Raw genomic sequence first — 23,406 nt, forward strand, 5'->3', positions numbered from 1 at the left:
ACCTATGCTTCTGTGGCAGGGCGCCCCAGGCAAATGCTTGCTATCCCCTAAGGCTGGCATTGCATTTGGAATGCCCTTAAATCCATCCTGGGACACACACGCCCCCTGGTGTGTGCATGGGGGGGGGATCTAGATGAGGTGAGTACTCCTTGGAAGACCTTTGGTTGAGAACCACAGTCTAAATAGAGAAGCTGAAAGCAGGGCTGAGATGGACAGAGCCTTTGCACCATCAGACTTGCTGAAAGGGACTTAAGTCTAATGGAAACCCAGATTTAGGATTCTGTTTGTCCAATCATAAGCTTGGGGATCTCTTCTCCTATGTTTTATGTAAATAAAAGGGAGGATAAAAACAGAAGGTGAAGAAAGGAACAGTGATATCAAGGATTCCATTTCTAATGAAAACAGAAATATAGCCAGCCTAAAACTTCCATAAAGACAAAAAAAAGTAAATTTTACTAAGCAACTGATTTATACAAACAAACTAATCCTTACTGCTCCCATCCACATACACAGGAAATGTCAATATACCACATTATAGAGAAAACACAGATAAGATGAAATTATAACTATGTCTACAGCTGGATACTAAAGACAACTGCAAGATCCAGTACTTATTCGCAACTCCACAAAAAAAAAAAAATCCAATGAAGCTGTACAACAGCATGTCAAAGCATTTAATCCATGAGAAATATTACTTCCTGGAAGCAGAAATACTACCCAAGGCAAAGAAAACCACCGACACCGACAATGTACCTTTCAATTTAGGCAATATGACAGAATTTAGGCATGCAAAAAAATAAAGATGGGGGAAATTTACTCATTAATATAGAGGAAACTTGAAAGGATTGTCCGTAATTGCATTTAAAAAATGAAAGATGTTTTGAATTAATGAAGATAAAAATATGTTTTACTGATTATCTTTTTGAAGCTTGCACTAATGAAAGATTAAAAGTATCAAAGACAAAAACATAGCATTTAAAAATCACTTAGAAGTCAAACACTTGGCATGATCGATGATGATCTTCCGTGTCCATGTATATTAAGAGAAAAAAGGCTTTAACTATCTATAAAAATTAAAGACAACATGCATTTTTATGCTTTTATGCAGGTAGCCAGGAACAAATTTTGCATTATGCAAAACACCCTTCTCTAAAATTAGAGATCATGGCACGATTTTATTTAGATCAAAGGAATGGTCTAGTGACTGAAGTGCACTGGAAATCAGGATTCCTTGATTCACTCTGTCACTAATTCAGTGTGAACTTGGGGTAGGTAATTCTGGGCTTGACCCAAAGCCTAGTGAAGTCTGATCCTTAGCCCCATAGTTTAACCAGTCTTAAAAACGGATGCAATACTATCCTACTGATAACGTTGCTAACTTGATCAAGGCTTCCCAAGTATCTGAGATCCTTTGAAAAGGGAAGGGACTATAAACAGAGCAAAGCATTATATAAAGGGGGAGACAGTCCTTTGGTCAGTCACTCATTAAGGCAGAGACATGGAACCTTGCAAAAACTTCTAAAGATAGGATCTTTCAAATATTCCCATAGGGTGCTTGGTCCTAATTAACAAGACAAGAAATTCCCTTCCCATTCTAGTCTGAGAAGATCATTTCATAGCACTGATGAAATCCTATCCACAGCAACAGCATCTTCAGAGCCTGAAGAGTTAGGCAAAGCATGTTGAGAGCCAGACCATAGCTTAAGAGGAAGTCCTTTGAAACAGACGATGGGCCAAATTCAGAACAGGTATACGAATGTGCAAGGCCACTTTGCATCAGATTTGAACTTGGCCTAATATGCCCAAAACATCTATTTTCAGAACTCATGCAGTTGACTATTGAGAGCAGTAACAGCATGGGGATGGAGGGGTGCGCCAAGTATCTTCAGTAGATTTTTCAGACCTACTTAAGAGAGCACAAATCCTATTGAAAGTCACAGACCCACAAAGTACCACACAGTTTAAGTCATGGGAAATATCTGAAGTGGTGAGTCTTACGATCTGGTTTACAATTTTCATCTCCACGGTAAGGTGTACTCCTCCCATTTGTCAGTCATCTTGATAGGAGCATTTCTCCTCCTCCTCCCCACCACCTCTGTTTATTATTTATCACATTCTGGTCATGAGGTACCAGGGACATGCAATTATTAAATTCTATTGTTGTGGCAAACCCAGACGATGCTAGGTAAAGTAAAATAGTTGTGTTTTCCACCACCACACATCCAAGGAAATTTGTCAATGTCTTTTTATTTGCATATCTGGCAGACTTCTCCAGACATCTAATACATAAGTGATAGCATACAGGTGTATTAGTTTATAGTTTGCCTTTAATCTAGGAGTGTCAATTTGCTTCTTTTAATTACATTCATCTTGATTCGTTAGTACAATCTCATGAAATTTCTTTATTATGTAAATGGCTATAAATATATATATATACACACACACACAACCACGAACAGTTGTTACAAGTTTTCTGGTTCAGCAGCAAACAGCCACAATGTATTAGCCCACACATCATGCACATTCAATGTCTCAACCATCCCTTTTTTCCCCCCATCCAGAAAAGATTTTAATAGATTTATTGGTTCTTCAAAAGTTCTTGGACTACTAGCAGCATACTGCAACAAATTCTATCAGTTCACAGAGACATGTGTGTCCTTCTGGATTGCATTTTCTGGGGAGAATGTTTGTAGTTAGAAAAATATAAAAAAGTCAATTGAACTGAGGTCTTATAAACATATAAAGATCCACTTTTGTAACTACATAATTTACTGGGTTTTTCAACACACATTGTGAGGTTGGAAATTTGGTAAATCCATCCACCAGATGTATCTTTCTGAACCCAGAACTCATTAACATTTTTGAAGTCCAGCAGACTCGGCTGTTGAACCACAATAATTGCATTATTATTTTTTTCCATAGTTAAAATGACTAATGTTGGAAGAGTCACTGCATAGGAGCACAATAGCTGGCCAGTAAAAATTTGGTAAAACCCAAAAGGAAAAAAAGAAAAAAAATTATCCCCTTTAAAACAGAGTACCCATATTCTGAACCTCAGACAACGAGTTTCAGTATTTAATGTGACGTTAAAAGAGGGTAGACTTTCACACCAAAGAGTGCCAATCCCATGTATATCAAGGGCACTTAGGCCTTAGAAATAACAATACTAAATTACAACAAATTGTTCAAAGCAGCAGCATGTCTCTTCTCAAACCTTCTCCCTGCTCACCACACAATACCACAGGACCCCAATCCTACTGTCTGTTGCCTCAGCCCTCCACCAGTGCCCATTCAAAACAGAGAGACCTTTACAGCATGCCTGGAAGTTCACTAGATTTGGCCTAATTCAGAATTAGGTGGAGAAAGTGTGTTGGAAAGGAAAAATGCTCTTACAGAAGACACATGACCAGCAGCTTCCCCCCCACCTTTAAAGTAATAAGGGGTTCATTTAGGGTGCCCCAATGATTTCAACCACAAAAGAAGGTCACAGGGAGAGAGGTGGTCTGTCAGAAGGAAGGTCTCAGGTCATTTAGGGCTTTATGGAGGGGGCGGGGAAGGAAATCAATGCCTTAAGTAATGATATTTCTACTCATCTAAATTTTAGCAATAGGTCAAATGTGCAACTGACAAAATTAACATGAAAAGCTAGCAACAGGCCAACGGGAGGAAGATGTACCACATGCACCTCACAGACTGTGGCAATGACTTCTAATGACTGGTCTGGCACTGACACATTGCATGGTGTTGGGTAAATCCATAGCCACTTTTCGGTCTCATTTCTTCCCTATGATGGGGAAGCTAAAAAATATCCTTACCTTCCTCATAGGCATATTGTGAGGATTAGTTAATATTTGGTACAGTGCCCCTAACTTGCACAGAGTACCTCTGACTTCCCATGCAACTGTGTGTGCAAATAAAGAGGTAGGTGGTTGCAGACACTGAATGATGAGACTATTTATGCTAAGTGTTATCCCCACTACATACCGTTCCACTAAACATGATGGTCTCTGTAACCAACCAACCTATTACAGAGCAAAAAACTTCATTTTTCGCAGATTTGCCTCCATGCCTGACTGCTGTAATAGTGCTCTAAAGATTTTCAAATCGTTGCTGAAAGTCCATGAAACAGTTAACATTTTGTGAAAAAAATTTGACTTCACAAAATTCCAGTAGCCAAATGCTTACTATTCATTAAAAACATTGTGCGCTATGACTTAAAAATTAAAAAAAAAGACAGACTTTTGAACTTTTTGGCCATGATAAAGCCATGACTTTTCCCTCTTTTTGCAACCAGCCTCCTCAATTAACTTCACATAATACAAAAACTTATTTTTGCTTCTGCTCTTTATTTTCATCTAATGGCAATCAATATTCACCTTTCACTGTGATATAATGGATACCAGATTGTCTATTAACTGAAGCCAAGGAACAGAAGCCAGTGTACCTGGCTCTGATGTGGACTCCCACCGGCACCCTGAACAAGTCACTCAGCCCCACATTTTCAAACATGTGCATGCACTTTTGGACCCACCTGCTGTGCACATCAGTCATTGGGCAAGTAAGTCAGGGCCACATGTACACATGCAGGGGGGACACACACACACACACACACACCCAGAAGTCCAGTCAGATGCATTCAAGAAGGTGCCCCTTCATTTACTTTTGCAAATATGTACCCCAGTTTAAACATCTTTAAGATGGGTTTAACACCCTTCCATAGCATTGGCAGTTGCAGCATGAGTAAAAGCTCTGAGATCCTTGAAAGCTTTTTATAGAGTATTACTTGCAAAATGAGGAGGAATGAACAGCACATTTTACAAATCTTCCTCTGACTAGGATCCTCCCAAGTAAGGGGACATGTTGTGACTAACCCAATGCAGTGCTGTGAACTCTGCCAGAGAAAGAATTGCAGTCTACTACTGAATACCACAATTCAGCTTTCTGATCTGACTCTGCACAGTCATCCTGCAGCATCCACAAAACCTCTCCCAGACACCTTAACTCAAACAACCACTCTTACACAACATGCAGCCTCTTTACATCAGATTAGGATGGTTGATTGTTGAATGAGCTTGTGACATGTATGTAAAGATTGGCTCTAGCAGGGTAATGGCACCAGCTTGATTAAAAATAAATAAAATAAATCTGCCTGCTCTAGGTGCAATTTAAGAGAAAGAATGTTAATTCAAAACGTTAAGAAACAGTTCCTCAGAGAGGAAGTTCACACAAATGGGAGGGAGGGGTCTGCCGACCTTACCCTAAAGAGACGCAGGAATATCAGCACTTTTTGCATCCAAGAGCACGTAACAATGCAAGATTCACACAAGCAAGAATTCCAGAGCATGCAGAAGTTAATAATTCTAGACATGTAAACTGTGCCTTCATTTCACGTGTTTTTAATACTAACAAGATTTGGGTAAATACAGTGACATCAGCGTAAATTCACACAGATAGCATGTCATGTAATGTGATCAAATTAAACACACAGCAATATTTGCAGTGCCAGGGAATCCTATTCTAGTTCTCAGGCTGACTTATTTTCATCTCTCACTCCCTTCCCACCCCCTCGCCCATTCCCCAAAAAAGTAAAATAAAATACTTGCTTCCAATGTTTCCCATTTTAAGGATTTACCCTTTCTGTTAAAAATCTTCTCTCCTCCTCCTCAAAACAGAAGTGTCAAGATTAGTGCTGGTAAGCTATCCTACCAGGGAGAAGAATCTAAAGATACTCATTAACTCGTTATCTTAAAAGGTAAAGGGTACAGCAGAGCCTAGCTTGGGATTTGACAAACCCCAGCTAGAGCACAGATATTTAACTGATAAATTGTCAGGATGATACATAAAAAGCACAGAGAAGCATTGCAATCAATTTCCCTTAATAGAACTGGCATTAGATTGCCTCAAACAGAATGTTGAAATTCAAATAAAGGAAGACTGTGGGTTAAACATTTCCACATTTCAGCCCACAACTTCCCAACTCCATTACCCTTTCACTAATTGCGTTTGAGACTTCACTAAACTTGAGCTTGGGCTATTTTTAAAGCCTGACTCAACTTATTGTTGCTCAGAATAAAAGATTGAAAACTTCTAATTTACTGTAGATAATTAGAAAGCTGCAGGTCAGACCTTCAGATTAACATGGTCAAACTGACAGAAACAGTCCATTTAAAAAGTAGACTACACCGTAGAATATTCTGGCCAGACACCTCCCAACTGGAAAGCAACAAGGGCTTTTTAAGCAGAGACAAATTTTGCTCAGTAGTCCCTCTATTACTGCCAGTATCCATCTCCCAGAGGAATATTTACATTTAAAGCAATAGATCTTACCTGAAAGTTCCACTTTCAGTAACACACCTCTACTTCTCAGTGATCCTGTCCAGTCCCTGATATTTCTCTAGCAATCTCAGTGTTGCAACTCTTTCAATTACTTGGACTCTTGATGTCTTTCCCTTTCTGCGGTGATTATTTTCCTTTTGAGTTCCTGATCCTTTATCCTTATTTTATAAGTATTTCTTCAGACTCCCACGTCCTAGCAGAGACCCCAGATAATTAATGAGAAAGAGCTCTCTCTCCCCAAATGGTATAAGAAAAAGATGTTATTTTTTATCATAAGGGGGGGTGTCTCTCTCTCTTGTCCTATTCACATGTTTGTGTAACTCCCATAATCATCAAAAGCAGAGCCAAAAAAGACCACTCAAATCTCCCAGTAATCTAAATATCTCATCCCTGCGTAGCCTAAACATTTCCTTCTCTGAAAGATAGGTATCGAGCTACTTACTTCAATGCCTAAATTTAGAGAGACAGCTTTGAAAATATTGCTATTGGAGCCTCATCTTGTGGGGGTAATCCCAGTTTTAAATTTCTCCAGGTCACTCTGCAGTTTAGCATTTTCCTTCATGATCTGCTCCCCTTTCCCAGATCATCCACAAATTTGATCCTGGATAAGTTTACCATTTCCTCTACAGTTTTAATCAAAGAACCATCTCCAGTACTGACCCTCTGCAACCAGTACCAACTGTACCCACCTTAACACTACCCACCACTGGCACATTTTACCTTTAAGTTACTGCCTTCTGTTCCCTGTTGGTCTAAATCTTAGCACTCACACATGCAATACGAGGTTACAGGACAAACCCCAAAGAATCTGTGTAGTCAAACAAACATCATAGGGACACCAAGATTTGCTGACAGCACTGAATAAACACTTGGCAGCAGTGTGAAGATGAAGTTTCTTCTGTAATAAGAAGGGATAAAAAAAAGGCAGATCCAAGTGTTTGTTTTGATGAAAATTCAAGGAATATACAGGCATACTAATCATGCAGGGTAAGAGACTGGTAAAAAAACATCACAAGCCATGTTTTCTGGTACCTAACCTAGTGACACGACCTCTTCTTCACACATAGAAACCCTGAAGCTTCAGATACAAGAAAAACACACTTGTTTTCCAATGGATCATACAGGATGATGAGATGTATCACAGAAAAGTACTAAAGGCAAAATCCTGTTCTCTGATGCATGCACAGAGCTGTAATTGACTGGGTCTGACAAATATACAGAAAAAACTTAGCACATGGTATCTTCCAAACACTTTGTCTTACTTACACATTTTGTTGGTGCCCACCAGCAGTTAAACTTTACCCTTACATCATTCTCTCTCAGTACATAGAGCTGCTATAACATCTGCCTTCGTCATGCATCCACATCAGTGGAACAACTGCTTAAATTTTACTCTAGGTGGATGGAATGATCTGATACAGAATCTGTAACTCAATTAACACCTCCTTTACATACATTTGTAAGTCTTTACCAGACAATAATTTAGCATATAGTCTCATAGCATATCTAACACAGATTACCAGCAGACATGCATTAAGAAACAAGAATCACCATTTAATTGTAGGTTTCTCACTGTCAGACACATCATGCATATTTGTCGTTTATAAAACTCTGATGTTTGCTTTATCTGTGTGTCCTGTTTCAGGTAAACAGTCCCATCCGAAGCTAAACAATTGCCCACATGGAAAACATGCAACATTGCTCAGTGTTCAGAAAACAAAACCAGCTGCTTACTCTATAGGGCTGGGCTGAGCTGACTCAGGAAAAAAAGTACTTCCCTGGGTCAAAGCTATCTCAACACTCAGGTCAGATTTCATCTCCATTACTGTGTCAATTTCTGTTCCCTCCCCCAACAACACATACACACAAAGCTTTGGGAGTGTGGGGAGACTTAGTGAAGTGTTATTTCACCAGAGCAATAGTTGACAAGTCTCCCTCTCAAAATAGCCACAGCTAATTACAGAGAAACCAAAAGAGGGAATGTTACAAATGGAAAAAAATTGGGCATCCTCATTCCAAGAGGTTCCTGGAAAGTCCTTGTCCCTTGGCCAAAACAGAGTCTGAAGATTCTACTGTTGACCAGAATCACACAAGTACTGTTCATCAGAAAGCCACCACAGGACCACTTCTGGTTGCTGTGCTGAGTAAAGTGGTCAGAGTACTGACCACCACAAATCAGAGCACTGAACCCCCTTCCTTTTCTCCTTCCACATCAAATAAGAAGTTGAAATGCCAAGGAGAGCAGATACAGACAATGAAGCTAAGCAACTTGTAATGCATGTTGTGCACAGTCACAGCAAGAGATCACTGCTTCACAGCAAATTCTAGGAATTCATCCCAAATGCTTAAACTAAGGATCAGATCTGAAGGTTTCAAATGCACAAAATGAATTCTCTGGCTTTCGAGGACAGGCAGAGTCAAGTTCACAAGCTACCTTTGCTAACCAGAGAATTATGGCAAGGCTAGGACCAATCTTGGCAAATTTACACTCAAGCAGCACTCAACAAGCAATAGTCACTGCAAGCCCCTAAATTGCTTGATTGTTAGTCTGAGGAATCCAGAAACATTGTACAACAGTAAGTCCCACTCTCCCTTCACCCCTTTCTTCTTCTTACACCTACTACTCCGAACAGTTAAGAGACCAAGACACCCTGTTGTAGAGATAAGAATCAAGAGATAAGGGGTGCCTACCAACATGCCAGATAAGGAAAAGGCTCTAAATGCCAGAAAGAATAGTGACTTAGAGAGTGGCAGTCAGTGAAACAAGTAGCTTTGGTTCAAGACAGTAACTTTTATCAAGGTACAGTGTAGCACAACTGGCATTAGCAGACAGACACCTCTTCTTCGGATACAATCCCCTCTTTCTTACACAATCCTGCCAGTACATACACGTCATCCATTCACAATATTCCTCCCACATTCTAGCTGGTCTGCTGCACAATTAGGAAGCATTTTTTCCCAGTAGTGCCAACACAACGTGGTTAGTAAAAGGATGGGGCCCACTGGCTTCCATGACACTCACACTGCTTCATCATGCTCATTTACTAAAATATTCATAATAGATTATGGGCAGCACCATGCATCCACCCAAGGCAGATCTCTCACTTAGAGTGACCAGATAGCAAGTGTGAAAAATAGGGGCAGGGAGTGGGGGTAATCGGCGCCTATGCAAGACAAAGCCCTGAATATCAGGACTGTCCCTATAAAAATCAGGACATCTGGTCACCCTACTCTTACTGGAAAGGTGTTCTCAAACAGAGCTGCAGCTCATGCAACTGTTTTTTTAAGAAACCATCTTTTGCTTCTCCTTTTCAGGATTTTGGCATGGGATCCTCAACTGGTATAAATCAATGTGGTGCCATTTATTGGATTAGTACTAGACTGATTTACACCTGCGGATGAAATAGCCCTTTATTTCTTTCCATGCTATTGCAGCAATATTGAATCTTGAGCTCATAGTTGAGGTTCAACCAGAGAAAAAGAGCTGGGGGCAATTTTTTCCCCCTGTTATCAGGAAAAAAAAGACTCACTGGCTTCACTTGGCTTTGGATCAGGCCCTCACCAAGTAAATTAACAAATGCTGCAAGAAAACTTCCTTGCAGCGTGTGTCCCCTCAAGTATTTCAGCACCTACACATCTCACTGATCACCAAGATCATCTCACTTAGTAGTGACTCTCAGGTCTTCTTGCTAGTACTTTTAAGACTCAACCAAAATGTCAAGTAGCCACAAGGAACATAAACATTAATCCCAGCCATATTAGGCAAGTGTGCTTGACCCTTCTGTCTCTCTGATCCTCAGAGCTTTCTCAGCAAATATATTTTGTCTTAGTCTTATGTTTTTGTAAATGAATTTCTAATATTTGTCAAGGCAGCATGAAATTAGGTCAAGATGTGCCATCTATCGCATGAATATTAAATTATGTCAAATCTCAGTGTGCTGGCAATTGTTTTATTTGAATAGAATATTAACTGGCAAAATGTTTGAGAACTTTCAAGGGATGCACAATTACAACAGGAAGCCACTAGTAGCCATTCTTCGACTAGCAGAGAAAGGGAAAATAAGGGAATTTTTAATTTCCACTTTTAAAAATAAGCAAAGCCAAATTTAAGTTATTTTATAAAAGCTCCTCACCAAGTTCAAACAAGAGCAGGCTGATAGAAACTCTTCAACATTTATGCAGACGATAAAATGTGCTCACCAAAAAGTAAGGATTTTGACCAAATTTTGGAGTCCTTATTCAAACACAACACCCACTGACACGACTGGGATGCTTGAGTGAAAACAGATTTTTGTCTACTAAGCCTAAGCCTGTGTAAATCTCACTCCTGTTGGTGAACACTAGTTAGTCACACAAGTACTCCCATTGGCTTGAATGGGGCTACCCATCAAAGTGCTCACCAAGGTAGGCCAGGACTATAAAACTGGTAATTGTTTACTAGAGATAACAACTCATATTTGTGTATTTCTCAGGTGAGAAATTCTCCTTTCAGTTACACTATAATAAGTTACTTGAGTGGAGTTACTCTGGCTTCATACAGATGTAACTGAACAGAATTTGGATCCCAGTGTAAAGAAACAGAATGCTATTACTGGATAAATATTTAAATAGTTTAAATACACACTGTTGTTAAATGATCAGTTGCATCTTCGCATTTATTTTGACAGTTCAAAATTGTTACAGTTGCAATTCCATGAAATGTAAACGCAAATAAATCTGGCTTCCCCAACACAAACTTGGTAAAATTCTACAATGTGTCATTTATAAACAAAGGCCCTTAAAATAAACTGCCAAAGCTATCCTAAAACAACTGATTACACAGTGCAGGATTACACTGTATTACACTATTTTAAAATGTTTAAACACTAAACAGTATCCTGATCAGGCTGGGAGGTGGGGGAGAGAAACGCACAGGTTGTGCTTTCTAAGAGAGCCTGAAGAGTCTATAATATGCCCTGAGCCAAAAAGGGCATAAAAGGGCAGACTGGCTCCTGGAATGACACTAAAGTGGTAACTTCCAGGGCTCAAAAGGAGACAAACTGGATTGATTCAGCAAGTAACAAAAAATCCAGCCAGTTAAACGGCATTCAGTTTCCTATCACGTTTTGTCTTTAATTTTTTTTTTAAAAGACAAGAACAGCTGGTGCCTCCAGTTTGATTGCCAGCCCCCCCAGATGTGATAATACATGTTAAAAAAACAAGGGTTGGGAGGCACTAGGAAGACGACCAACAATAAGTAGGACCACTTGTAACAGACTCTTTGATGTGCCCTGAGACAGCAGCAGAGACAAGGACCTTAGTTCAGATTCACAGAAGCATTTCAGATCACAACAGGAGCTGTTTCAACACATGTCTCAAAGGTGGGGGTGCACGCCCCAAATTAAAGGGCCAGTACACACAACCACAAAAAAAGGCAGACCACAAGCTCCCTTCCCCCTCCCCCCTACTCCTCCAAAACACACAGACCCTGGAAATCAGACATTTAGCTGTGTTTGCAATTGGTAAGTGGTTCTTATCATGCCTTCCCTCCTCCCACCCCACCCCCCCAGGTATAACCTTGACAATGAATCAGTGCAAGTGACCACCAAAAATCCTAATCCTACAGAATAGCCAAGAAAAGTTTCATTTGTATCCTCTATCACTGCTCTGGTGGAAGCGGGGGGGGGGGCGACACAAAAGAGAAGGGCTGCAACCAACATGCTCTGGTTGTCGGCAGAAGAAAAAAAAAAAAACAGCGCCAACAACTCTCCTCCCCACATATGGATTGTGAGTTCAAACATTTCTCTCCTCCATCCCAAGGAGGAAAAAGCGCCCCTCCCATTTTTAGATCTTTCCCCACTCCCCCCCCAAATCTATCCTGACATCTCTCCCAATCGCGATAGACCCCGCTTTTTAATCTCCTGCTACCCCCCGCCCCCCAGAAGCTTGGCTGGCTGGGAAATGTGCATTTGGAAAGCAACGCTGCAGGTGTTCAAGGAATAAAGAAAGACAGAGCTCTCCACACACAAAAAGCAAAAGCACTTCGAAGGGGGAAAAAGGGGGAACAATTGGGTAACAAGCCCTTTAGATGTCAGCAAGGGATTCCCCTCCTTCTCACAGTACATTTAACCCTTTAAGAGGCGAGTTCCCCCCACTTTCCTTTCTCCTAGTGAAGGAGGATACACCCCCCTCCCCGCAAAATAAGCAGCCTCACCGCTCCCCAGTGCTGGAGAGGAGAGAAGGGGGGAAATCCCCCCCCCATCAACTGCAGCCAAAACAAAACAGACAGGCAGCCACAGCAATTATGGGGGGGGGGGCGCTGCATTGTTATCAACCCAGAGAGAAAACGCAGGCAGAAAAAAGTGTGAAAACCAGCGAGGGAGACGGGGAAAAAGGGGGCACCAGACAGATTCCCCTGCCATCTCTCCCTCCGCCCCCCTAACCCAACAATGAGCCAGGCACACCGGCAGCATTGGGGCGGGAGGCTGGGGGGGGGGGTCCGCCTTACCTCCAAAGCTTCAAAAGTGACAAAGCTGCACATTGCAAAGCCATCGATAATGTCTTCTTCTGCCGAGGAGGGCTCTCGCCTCTTCCTCCTGGGGGGTCTGGGTCGGGACGATGGTGGATTCCCATTGTCTTCCTTCTCCGAGCCTGAGGAAGAGAGGACCGAGGCAGCCCTGGTCCTGCCGGCCCCACCGGCGGCGGCCCCTCCTAATCCGCCTTTGGATCGCCTCTCCCGATCTCTCTGCGATCTGGATCTCCTCTTTCTCCGAAGCCCGTTGCATCGTGTCGGGCCATCCATGGCTCTTGCTCGCTCGCTCGCTCTCCCTCTCTCCCCCCCCCCTCCCCACCACGGCCACAAATCCGGCTTCCCCAATGGAATAAAGGGGGAGGGAGCGAGGGAGAGGAGAAAGAGGGAGGAGGAAAGGACAGAGAGAGAAGGGGGGGGGGGAGAAGAGAAATAAAAGAATCCAAGTGCGGTTCCACCACCACCAGCGAACACCAAATGTAAGAGATTCCTATAAGCCAGCCAAGGAAAGTAATGGCTGATCACAGGTCGCCTTTGTAAAAAAAAAAAAAAAAAAAAAAAAAAAAAGGGGGGGGGGCTAACCCTTTCCAAGCAGGCAATAAATCAGAATAGCGGAATGCTTTGATCAAGGGGCTGGGAGACTGAGGCTTTCCAAAAGAGAAGGCGGCAAAGAGAAAAAAAGAGAGAGTGACCCACTGGGAAGCAGGCGAAAGAAAAATTTCCTTGCACACAAAACCAAAAATGATTTTCTTTCTTCCCCAACTAAAAGAACTTGCAAATAATAATTAATAATAATAATAATGTGTCTGTAGGAAACAACCTTCCTCCCCACTACACACAGACTCCGTCTTCCTCCTGCTCCAGCTCTCTCAATCAGACGGAGAAATCATCATCCCAGTAATAACGATGCATCCAGCTGCAGTTTGTTTAGGCACCGGCCAGGGACGGAATCCTGAGTGGGAGCTCGTCACACACACACACACACACACACACACACACCCGCCAAACACGCCCACCCGGCCAGTCTATTAATAAGGATCAGTCATAGTAATTCGGCGGAGTAATTGCGGGAAGAGGAGAAGGGAGGGGGTGAGAATAGATCCAAGCGGAGAAGGAAATTGACGCCCCCCGCCCCCCCCAATAAATCAATAAATTCTGGCAGAGGTGCTGAGGCTCAGCTAGTCTCCAGGGGGGAGGCACCGGTGTGTGTTGGCTGCTCCTGACGCTGCCTCCCCCCCGGGGGACGGGGGGGGAGAGATGCCCGGGGACGATTCCTCCCCTACGGCCCGGGGGGCTGCTACAGCAGCCGCCGGAGTCGGGAGGTTTTGCCCCCAAGCGGCTGCAGCAGCGGCCCGGATTCGGACCCGATCCCCGCCCCGCTACCGCCACCCCGAGCAATCACGTGGGCAACTTTCCTGTCTCCCCTTCCCTCCCCGGCTCGCTCGCTGGCTGCGCGGCGTGAAACAAGGCTCGCCGGCCGCGCCAAGTAAGTTGCAGGCACGCGCACGGAGCCTGCGCGGCCGGGGGGCTCGGGCTGGGACAGGAGCCGCCTTCCCGTGCTCCATGCGGAGCGAGGGCTCCGAGCCCCGCGCCGGGGGAAACGGGCACTGGCCCTTTAAGGGGAGGGGAGGGGAGGGGAGGGGGAAGAACTAAGGGCCCCGCCCGCACGAGACAGGAGGGAGCTGCCTCGGGGCTCCCTGTGCCTGGGCGGGTCCATGAGAGCCCTTCATTCTGCACCCAGCGCCCCCCAGCCGTGCGGGACCCCACCGCTCCCCATCCCCTACAGCCCCCCCAGCCCTGACATCCCCTCTGCTCCCCATCCCCTAGAGCCCCCCCAGCCCTGACATCCCCCACTGCTCCCCATCCCCTAGAGCCCCCCCAGCCCTGACATCCCCCACTGCTCCCCATCCCCCCGAGCCGTGCCTGACCCCACAGCCCCCCCAGCCCTGACATCCCCTCTGCTCCCCATCCCCTACAGCCCCCCCCAGCGCTGACATCCCCTCTGCTCCCCATCCCCTAGAGCCGTGCCCGACCCCACAGCCCCCCCAGCCCTGACATCCCCCCTGCTCCCCAGCCCCCCGAGCCGTGCCCGACCCCCACAGCCCTGACATCCCCCACAGCCCTGACATCCCCCCGAGCCGTGCCCGACCCCATAGTCCCCCCCAGCCCTGACATCCCCCACCGCTCCCCATCCCCTAGAGCCCCCCCAGCCCTGACATCCCCTCTGCTCCCCACCCCCCCCGAGCCGTGCCCGACCCCACAGCCCCCCCAGCCCTGACATCCCCTCTGCTCACCATCCCCCCGAGCCGTGCCCGACCCCCCAGCCCCCCCAGTCCTGACATCCCCCACCGCTCCCCATCCCCCCCAGCCCTGACATCCCCTCTGCTCCCCATCTCCCCAAGCCATGCCCAGCCTGACAACCCTGACATCACCCACTGCTCCCCATCCCCTAGAGCCCCCGAATCTGCCTTCCCTCTACAACACCCCAACCCGGACATCCCCCACTGCTCCCCATCCGCCCAAGCCATGCCCAACCCCACAGCTCCCCCAGCCCTGACATCCCCCTCTGCTCCCCATCCCCTAGAGCCGTGCCCAACCCCACAGCCCCCACAGCCCTAACATCCCCCACCGCTCCCCATCCCCTACAGCCCCCCCAGCCCTGACATCCCCCTCTGCTCCCCATCCCCTAGAGCCGTGCCCAACCCCACAGCCCCCACAGCCCTAACATCCCCCACCGCTCCCCATCCCCTACAGCCCCCCCAGCCCTGACATCCCCTCTGCTCCCCATCCCCTACAGCCCCCCCAGCCCTGACATCCCCACTGCTCCCCATCCCCTAGAGCCGTGCCCGACCCCACAGCCCCCCCAGCCCTGACATCCCCCACTGCTCCCCATCCCCCCGAGCCATGCCTGACCCCACAGCTCCCCCAGCCCTGACATCCCCCATTGCTCCCCATCCCCCCTGAGCCATGCCCAACCCTTCAGACCCACAAGGCTACCCCCCAGCCCTGACATCACCAACTGCTCCCCATCCCCTAGAGTCCCCCAATCTGCCTTCCCTCTACAACCCCCCAACCCTGACATTCCCCACTGCTCCCAGCCCCCCTGAGCTATGTCTGTCTCCACAGCCCCCCCAAGGCTGTCCCCCTGGTCTGAGCCCCCAGCACTCCCAGCCCCTAGAGCCCCCACCTTGACATCCCCCACTGCTCCTAACTCCCCATAGCTGTTCCCATTCCCCCCCAAGACTGCCCCCCCAGTCTCAGCTCCCAGCCGTCCAGTGCTCCCATCCCCTAGAGCTCCCCCACCCTGACAGTCCTTCCCTCTGCTCCCAGCACTCGAGCCCTGCCCATCCCTGCTGCCCCCCCTAGTCTGAGCTCCCAGCCGTGCCAGCCCCCCAGTGCTTCCATCCCCTAGAGCCCCCCATCTGCTTTCCCTCTACAACCCCCAACCCTGACATCCCTCACTGCTCCCAGCCCCCCCCAAGCCATGCCCCCCCCCACAGCCCCTCAAGGCTGCCCCACTAGTCTGAGGCTGCAGCCCTGCCAGCCCCCAGTACTCCCATCCCCTAGAGCCCCCCAATCTACATGCCTCTACAACCCTCCTCCCACCCTAGTGTCCCCCACTGCTCCCAGCCCCCTGAGCCCATATGTCCTCCAGGTATTCCCTCCCAGCCCCAGTTTTTTCCTGCCACCACTCCTTGCTTGGGTGTGACTCCCAGCATTTACACACAAGTCTTTGGAGAAGGGGCTGGTGGTCTTTATCCCCTCTCTGCTCTTCTGGTGCCTACCTGGTCACTACCCCTTCATTTCATAAGGGGTGGTAAAGTATTCAGGGAAGGGGTCACTGCCCATCCATCTCTCCCTGGGTCTGCAGAGGGTCTCCCTCTGCACAGGGAATCTCACACTTGGACCAGAGAAACTCCTGCCCTTATGAATTCCTGGCCTGACTGAGCTCCACTGCCTCTCCCCCTGGTTTGAAGGGGACTAAGTCCCAGGGCCCCCCATGTAATTGCTAAAGTAGGGCTGCTGAGTCCACCACACTAAAGAGCTGAGATGTTCCCTCACATCTCTCCCCCAGAGCCTCCAGGCAACAACTGTTACAGCAGATTTAGAGGCATAACCTCCCCCACAACTGTGTGTACCATCTCTGAGCAGCCTTAGTGAGGAAGCTGGGCTCTGCCCTCTGCAGCATCTATACACTACTTCCCTCTCCCATTCCCTCTTCTAGGACTTGGTCCACCCAGACCTCTGCTTCCTCCCCAGTGACTACTTTTCCTTCATGTACCCTCGCTCCACTCCAGGCCAGAGTCCCAGCTTCCATTGCTTGGGCTGGGGGTTCATGCTAGAATGATTAGTCACAGTATCTCAGACGAGAAATATCACACATGAATCTACCCCAAAATTTATAGACTCACACTCCAGGACTGGAAGGGACCTCGAGAGGTCGATTCCAGTCCCCTGCCCTAATGGCAGGACCAAATATTGTCTAGACCATCCCTAATAGACATTTATCTAACCTACTCTTAAATATCTCCAGAGATGGAGATTCCACAACTTCCATAGGCAATTTATTCCAGTGTTTAACTACCCTGACAGTTAGGAACTTTTTCCTAATGTCCAACCTAAATCTCCCTTGCTGCAGTTTAAGCCCATTGCTTCTTGTTCTATCATTGGAGGCTAAAGCGAACAAGTTTTCTCCCTTCTCCTGATGACACCCTTGTAGATACCTGAAAACTGCTATCATGTCCCCTCTCAGTCTTCTCTTTTCCAAACTAAACAAACCCAATTCCTTCAGCCTTCCTTCATAGGTCATGTTCTCAAGACCTTTAATCATTCTCGTTGCTCTTCTCTGGACCCTCTCCAATTTCTCCACATCTTTCTTGAAATGCGGTGCCCAGAACTGGACACAATACTCCAGCTGAGGCCTGACCAGTGCAGAGTAAAGCGAAAGAATGACTTCTCGTGTCTTGTTTACAACACACCTGTTAAGGCATCCCAGAATCACGTTTGCTTTTTTTTGCAACAGTATCACACTGTTGACTCATATTAAGCTTGTGGTCTACTATGACCCTTAGATCTCTTTCTGCCATACTCCTTCCTAGACAGTCTCTTCCCATTCTGTATGTGTGAAACTGATTGTTCCTTCCTAGGTGGAGCACTTTGCATTTATCTTTATTGAACTTCATCCTGTTTACCCCAGACCATTTCTCCAATTTGTTCAGATCATTTTGAATTTTGACCCTGTCCTCCAAAGCAGTTGCAATCCCTCCCAGTTTGGTATCGTCCGCAAACTTAATAAGCGTACTTTCTATGCCAACATCTAAATCGTTGATGAAGATATTGAACAGAGCCGGTCCCAAAACAGACCCCTGCGGAACCCCACTTGTTATACCTTTCCAGCAGGATTGGGAGCCATTAACAACTACTCTCTGAGTACGGTTATCCAGCCAGTTATGCACCCACCTTATAGTAGCCCCATCTAAATTGTACTTTCCTAGTTTATAAGAATATCATGCGAGACCATATCAAATGCCTTACTAAAGTCTAGGTATATCACATCCCCCGCTTCTCCCTTATCCACAAGGCTCGTTATCCTATCAAAGAATGCTATCAGATTAGTTTGACACGATTTGTTCTTTACAAATCCATGCTGGCTATTCCCTATCACCTTACCACCTTCCAAGTGTTTGCAGATGATTTCTTTGATTACCTGCTCCATTATCTTCCCTGGCACAGAAGTTAAACTAACTGGTCTGTAGTTTCCTGGGTTGTTTTTATTTCCCTTTTTATAGATGGGCACTATATTTGCCCCCTTCCAGTCTTCTGGAATCTCCCCCGTCTCCCATGATTTCCCAAAGATAATAGCTAGAGGCTCAGATACCTCATCTATTAACTCCTTGAGTATTCTAGGATGCATTTCATCAGGCCCTGGTGACTTGCAGGCATCTAACTTTTCTAAGTGATTTTTTACTTGCTCTTTTTTATTTTATCCTCTAAACCTACCCTCTTCCCGTAAGCATTCACTATATTAGACATTCCTTCAGACTTCTCAGTGAAGACCGAAACAAAGAAGTCATTAAGCATCTCTGCCATTTCCAAGTCTCCTGTTACTGTTTCTCCCTCCTCACTGAGCAGTGGGCCTACCCTGTCCTTGGTCTTCCTCTTGCTTCTAATGTATTGATAAAAAGTCTTCTTGTTTCCCTTTATTCCCATAGCTAGTTTGAGCTCATTTTGTGCCTTTGTCTTTCTAATCTTGCCTCTGCATTTTTGTGTTATTTGCCTATATTCATCCTTTGTAATCTCTCTCTCTCTTTCTTGGACTTATTTTGTCTCTTTCCTTTACTTCCTTCCTACTGCCTAGAGTTGTATCTATTCCCATTCCTTTATTCTTAACTTTCTCAGCCTGCACTCACAAACAGCATGAAGCACATGGTTTGGAGCTAGATCTGACTGTATGAGGCCAACAAGGAGAGCAGTAGGATTGAGGAGTAGGAAATGAATGAGATGAGGAGAGGGAAGAGGACTGAAGAGATCTGAGAAAGTGACAGGAGAATGTGAAAGGGGCTGAGGGAGCAGGCATGGAAGAGAGCAAGGGAAAGGAGATAGACTGAAGAGGATCTGAGGGGTGAGGAATGGGATTCTGAATGAGGTTAGACAATTAATTGGAAACAAAGAGAAAACCTGGAAAGGGGATGCCAAGAGAGAATCTGGAAATAGTGAGTCTAAACATGACAGTCTTGGAGCCAAGGAGTCTGATGGGCTCTGGCAGAGAGACGTGATTTCCTTAGTATAACAAGGGGAAATCAGAGGGCTATTAAAACAGACTGTTTCATAGTTAAGTATATTGGGGGCTCTCAGTTCTGCAGTGACTAAGAACTTAGAGTGGATTTTCCTCCCTGCCCCACAAGCATTTATTGAGTAACATGCTCTTGAACTTAAAGAGGCAACACAGTTTGGGAGCTACCTGCTAATCCCCTCTTAATTATAATAGTGTAGATGTATAGGGCCATGTACAAAGGGCAATCCAAGCTGAAACTCAATGCATACTTTACACTAATCTCCCTTTAGACTTCTAGGAAAGGATTCTCCACTGCCATCTGTACTGTATGGTTATTTACACTTGTTCTGTCACTTTTGATGGGGAAACATTTTAAACCCACTTTACACAGGTGTAAATGGACTACACAAAAGAGGCAAGACAGTGAGAAATGAGGCCCACACTGGCTTACTAAAAAGGTAGCTTGTATCTCTCGTACTCTTAACTTGACCCTGAATCTAAGAGCAAATGGTGGCATTTGCACATTGAGGGGCCAGAGGAGAGGAGTGTAACAAAAAAAGCAGCTAGGAGCATTAAGAAAGCTTACATTAAGGAAGGCCACACCACCACAGAAAGGGAATGCCCAAAAAATTCAAAGCCATGTTGTCTATGATTAATAGACCCTGAAGAGCAGTAGGTTACTTCCCCTCCCCTCCATTTATCCTAACCCTCTATTTATTTGGTGTATCGTGATGAATCTGGCATTGGTAGATTTATTGTATTTGGACAAAAATAGTGTCAATCAAGTGAGGCCACACCTCTAATTTCAGAAGGACAATTTAAAATCTGGGCAATTTCCAGAAAAAAAGTTGAAAGTTGCTTCCAGTTTACTCCTGGTCCTGAGTCCCATCCCACCCCCTCCAAACAATTAAAAGAAAATGTGATTGTAAACCATAAATTTCAAAGTTCTTTTTTCTGCCTTGTAGCTGTATGAAACACCCACACATCATCAAGGGAAACTCACAATGCAGTGGAAGCTATAACAATATAGTTAAGGTTAACTTGTGTGTTTAGAGAAGCCTAAATATTACCAATTACACCTATAGTCGCGTAGTGGTCCCCATCTCCCTAGTTCTGTACAAGGTTCTAAACATGCAGAACAAAAGATATTAAACTGTACTGTGGCAAACAACTGTTACTCATTGTTCTTTTGGAAAATAACTAGGTAATTTTCACGGCAGTGTAATTGATTATAGCGTCCTGCATATCCATCACCATTAAAGTGACTTAAGAACCCAGTACTCAGAAGTATTTCTGCAGATATTCTTGGCATAGCTGAAAATCTGATGTGTAAGTTTTTATTTCCCACACACATGCATTTGCAAAGAAAGCTCAGCACATGATTTGTTTCATAGTCTTAGAGCCAAATCCCTATATCTGCATGTGTCTACTGAAAAAAAGACTAAAGGACATATTTCACACCACACACTTCACTGGAGAATAGAGAGCAGATTCCATCTGGATAATATACATATGTCCTCAGTTAAGAGCATAGAAGCATTGGTAATTTTCTCCCGGAAATATGCAGTGTTAGTCATTGGCACAATGTGGATCTGGGGCCTGATTCAAAGTCAATGGGAGGCCTTCCATTGACCTCTATTGGCTTTGACTCATCCTCTTGGTGTAGGTGACTAATTTGGATAGTGATCTTTACATATTTTTAGGGTGTCAGGTGATTTAAAAAAATCACGATCGTACTGTTAAATAATTGAATACCATTTAAATATTTATAAGTTTTCAAATATATTTTAATTACAGCACAGAATACAAAGTGTACAGTGCTCAATTTGTTAAAATATTTGCACTGTAAAAATGAAATATTTTTCAATTCCTCATACAAGTACTGTAGTGCAATCTCTTTATCATGAAAATTGAACTTACAAAAGTAGAATTATATACAAAAACCTGCATGCAAAAAAAAATTTTAATTGTGTAAAACTTTAGAGCCAACAAATCCACTCAGTCCTACTTCTTGTTCAGCCAAATCGCTTAAACAAGTTTGTTTACATTTGCAGAAGATAATGCTGCCTTCTTGTTTACAATGTCTCCTGAAAGTGACACCAGGCATTCATATGACACTGTTGTAGCCAGCATCGCAAGATATTTACATGCCAGATGCGCTAAAGATTCATGTGTCCCTTGATGTTTCACCCACCATTCCAGAGCTATGCGTCCATGCCGATTGACTGTTTCTGCTCAACAACAATCCAAAGCAGTGCAGACTGATGCATGTTTATTATCATCATCTGAGTGAGATGCCACCAGCAGGTGGTTGATTTTTGGTGGTTTGTATTCTGTAGTTTCCACATCACACAGCATTGCTCTTAAGACTTCTGAAAGCATGCTCCACACCTCATCCCTTTCAGATTTTGGAAGGCACTTCAGATTCTTAAATCTTGGGTTGAGTGCTGTAGTTATCTTTAGAAATTTCACATTGGGACCGCCTTTACATTTTGTCAAATTTGCAGTGAAAGTGTTCTTAAAATGAAGAACGTGTGCTGAGTAATCATCTGAGACAGCTTTAACATGAAATATATGGCAGAATGTGGGTAAAACAGAGCAGCAGGCATACAATTCTCCACCAAAGAGTTCAGTCACAAATGTAACTAACATTTTTTTAAACAAGCATCATCAGCATGGAAACATGTCCTCTGGAATGACAGCAGAAGCATGAAGGGGCATACAAATGTCTAGTGCATTTGGCACATACATATCTTGCAACACCAGCTACAACAGTGCCACATGAATGCCCGTTCTCACTTTCAGGTGACATTGTCAACAAGAAGCAGGCAACATTATCTTCTGCTAACATAAACAAACTTGTTTCTCTTCACGACTGGCTGCATGACAAGTAGGACTGAGTGGACTTGCAGGCTCTAAAGTTTCACATTGTTACATAACGGCACTCAAAAACAAAACAAAAACACTACATTTGAAGTTGCACTTTCATGATAAAGGGATTGCACTATAATACTTGTATGAGGTGAATTAAAAAATACTTTTTGGTCATTTTAAGTGCAAATATTTGTAAGCAAAAATACAGTGAGCACTGTAAACTTTGTATTCTGTGTTGTAATTTAAACTGATTGATAATTTAGAAATCAAAAATATTTAATAAATTTCAGTTGGTATTCTATTAGTGCGATTAATCGTGATTCATTTTTTGCATTGACTGATTAATCGATAGCCCGAATACAGGGGTCGGTAACCTTTCGGAACTGGTGTGCTGAGTCTTCATTTATTCACTCTAATTTAAGATTTTGCGTGCTGGTAATACATTTTAGTGTTTTCAGAAGGTCTTTCTATAAGTTATATATTATAAACTTTACTATTGTTGTATGTAAAGAACAAATCGTGTCAAACTCATCTGATAACATTCTTTGATAGGATAACGAGCCTTGTGGATAAGGGAGAAGCAGTGGATGTGATATACCTAGACTTTAGTAAGGCATTTGATACAATCTCGCATGATATTCTTATAGATAAACTAGGAAAGTACAATTTAGATGGGGCTACTATAAGGTGGGTGCATAACTGGCTGGATAACCGTACTCAGAGAGTAGTTATTAATAGCTCCCAATCCTGCTGGAAAGGTATAACAAGTGGGGTTCCGCAGGGGTCTGTTTTGGGACCGGCTCTGTTCAATATCTTCATCAATGATTTAGATGTTGGCATGGAAAGTACGCTTATTAAGTTTGCGGACGATACCAAACTGGGAGGGATTGCAACTGCTTTGGAGGACAGGGTC

General features: G+C 44.5%; 1 protein-coding gene across 5 annotated transcripts in view; it reads right to left on the reverse strand.

The window, feature by feature from the left end:
- The window catches only part of AUTS2 (activator of transcription and developmental regulator AUTS2), a 952,757-nt gene extending 939,450 nt beyond the window's left edge, over positions 1-13,307 (reverse strand). For all 5 annotated transcript variants that reach the window (XM_030536818.1, XM_030536821.1, XM_030536819.1 and 2 more), the window contains exon 1: positions 12,824-13,307. In XM_030536818.1, coding sequence (XP_030392678.1) covers positions 12,824-13,117 — 294 coding nt within the window. In that variant the 5' untranslated portion in view covers positions 13,118-13,307. The remainder of the gene's footprint in view (positions 1-12,823) is intronic.
- Positions 13,308-23,406: the final 10,099 nt, after the last annotated feature.

The sequence above is a fragment of the Gopherus evgoodei genome, chromosome 17 (genome assembly GCF_007399415.2).
Source record: "Gopherus evgoodei ecotype Sinaloan lineage chromosome 17, rGopEvg1_v1.p, whole genome shotgun sequence".
NCBI lineage: Eukaryota > Metazoa > Chordata > Testudines > Testudinidae > Gopherus > Gopherus evgoodei.